At 42.7% G+C, this 2,117-nt stretch overlaps 1 protein-coding gene across 1 annotated transcript; it reads right to left on the bottom strand.

The window, feature by feature from the left end:
• Positions 1–1,035: 1,035 nt before the first annotated feature.
• Positions 1,036–1,907, bottom strand: LOC138893924 (uncharacterized). Its single transcript, XM_070178593.1, has 2 exons — positions 1,731–1,907; positions 1,036–1,368 (listed from the first exon to the last, which is right to left on the bottom strand). Exons 1-2 carry the CDS (start codon positions 1,905–1,907, stop codon positions 1,036–1,038), a joined length of 510 nt encoding a protein of 169 aa, XP_070034694.1.
• Between the last annotated feature and the right edge of the window lie 210 nt (positions 1,908–2,117).

The following is a 2,117-nucleotide window of genomic DNA, read 5'->3' as shown; positions in this document are numbered from 1 at the left end:
TATAAAACCTTATCCAAAAAATATGATTACCTATATGAAGTAGATATTTTACCCGATGAACAAAAAGTAACCTCTACTGAATTACCCCTCATAAACCCTTACTCAGCTTTTGCCAAAAACTCGTTTGCCCCATGGTCCCAAATTCATTCTTTAGTCCAACACAGACCAAAAGGAGTAAAGGAATATGTTGATGCCTCAAAACTTGACCAACATCTTATTCTTGCAACTAGAGAAGAACAATTCATCATCCTTCAAATCCAAGATGATTTTCCCAGACAATGGAGAAATCATGGTTTTACCCATATACATTTTGGTGCTATCCGAATAACTTTGACATATCGCGGAAGAAATTGTCAACATGTTGTTTCTCGCCTTTCTCTTCTGGATACGAGATACTATTTGTACCAACATGCAAATTTGGGTACTGCAGAAGTTACCTTAAATGTTGGGATGGTCTTTATAACCATCTTTCCAAATTTCAACATGTCCCTTTATGATCCATACTTAACAACAATAACAACAATAACATACCCAGCATTATCTCACACTAAGGGGTCTGAGGAGGGTTGTGTATACGCGACCTTACCCCTACCTTGTGAGGATAGAGAGGTTATTTCCAATAGACCCTCAGCTCAAGAAAGAATAAGCAACACATTAATGAAAATATAGACAAGAAGGGACAGCACCAAAAGCCATATAAAAGCAGAATATAGACAACAAGATAGCAAGGTAATCAACAATGAAAGAAAACAACGCTTAGTCATAAAAACCTACTACCAATAGAAAGCAAGACTACGTGCCAATACTACTGTTATGGACACTCTAGACTACCTAATCTACTATCCTAATTCTCGACCTCCATACCTTCCTATCAAGGGTCATGTCCTCGGTCAGCCAAAGTTGCGCCGTGTCTTGCCTAATCACCTCTACCCACCTCTTCTTTGGCCTACCTCTACCTCTCCGTAGGCCCTATAATGTCAACCTATCACACCTTCGCACCTGGGAATCTATGCTCCTCCTCCTCACATGACCAAACTACCTAAGCCGTGCTTCCCGCATATTTTCCTCAATAGGGGCAACACCCACCTTGTCGCGAATAACCTCATTTCTAATCCTATCTAACCTGGTGTGCCCGCACATCCATATCAACATCCTCATCACTGCTACCTTCATCTTCTGGACATGAGCGATTTTGACTAACCAACACTCAACCTCATACAACATCGTCGGTCTGACCACCACTCTGTAGAACTTACCTTTAAGTTTCGGTGGCACCTTCTTGTCACACAAAACAGCGGAAGTGAGTCTCCATTTCATCCATCCCATCCCGATATGATGTGTGATATCTTCATTAATCTCCCCATCCCCCTGAATAATAGACCCAAGGTACTTAAAACTTCCTCTCCTAGGGATGACCTGTGAGTCTAGCCTCACCTCCCCTTCCCCTCCTTGAGTCTCACCACTGAACTTACACTCTAAGTATTCTGTCTTGGTCCTGCTCAACTTGAAACCTTTAGACTCTAGGGTCTGCCTACAAACATCTAACTGCGCATTCACACCGCCTCACGTCTTTTCAATCAATATAATATAATACGCAAATAGCATGCATAACGGCACCTCCCCTTGGATGTGGCGCGTCAGTACATCCATCGCCAGGGAAAAAAAGGGTTGAGTGCCAACCTCTGATGCAACCCCATCATAACCGGAGAATGGTCCAAGTCCCCACCAACCGTCCTTACTCGGGTCTTTGCTCCATCATACATGTCCTTAATCACCCTAACGTAGGCAACAGGTACACCTCTAGCCTCCAAACATATCCACAAAACCTCTCTCGAAACTTTATCGTACGCCTTTTCTATGTCGATAAACTCCATATGCAAGTCTTTCCTCTCCCTATACTGCTCCATCAATCTCCTAACAAGGTGGATGGCTTTTGTAGTCGAACGGCCAGGCAAAAACTCAAACTAGTTCTCAAAAATAGACACACTCTTCCTCACCCTTAGCTCTACCACTCTCTCCCAAACTTTCATAGTTTGGCTAAGCATCTTGATACCCCGATAGTTATTGCAATTTTGGATATCCCCCTTGTTCTTGTATACAGTAACCATAGTGCTCCA

This window comes from Nicotiana tomentosiformis, chromosome 6 (genome assembly GCF_000390325.3).
Source record: "Nicotiana tomentosiformis chromosome 6, ASM39032v3, whole genome shotgun sequence".
Lineage (NCBI taxonomy): Eukaryota > Viridiplantae > Streptophyta > Magnoliopsida > Solanales > Solanaceae > Nicotiana > Nicotiana tomentosiformis.
Note: the sequence above shows the minus strand (reverse complement) of the source record. Positions and strands in the feature narration are given on the sequence as shown.

Excerpts from the sequence above, each read along its gene's own strand:
- LOC138893924 (XM_070178593.1), bottom strand. The coding sequence starts at position 1,907 with ATGGAGCAGTATAGGGAGAGGAAAGACTTGCATATGGAGTTTATCGAC. Across the intron at positions 1,369-1,730 it reads CAAAGACCCGAGTAAGGACG|GGGGATGGGGAGATTAATGA; the intron begins GTTGGTGGGGAC and ends TCTATTATTCAG.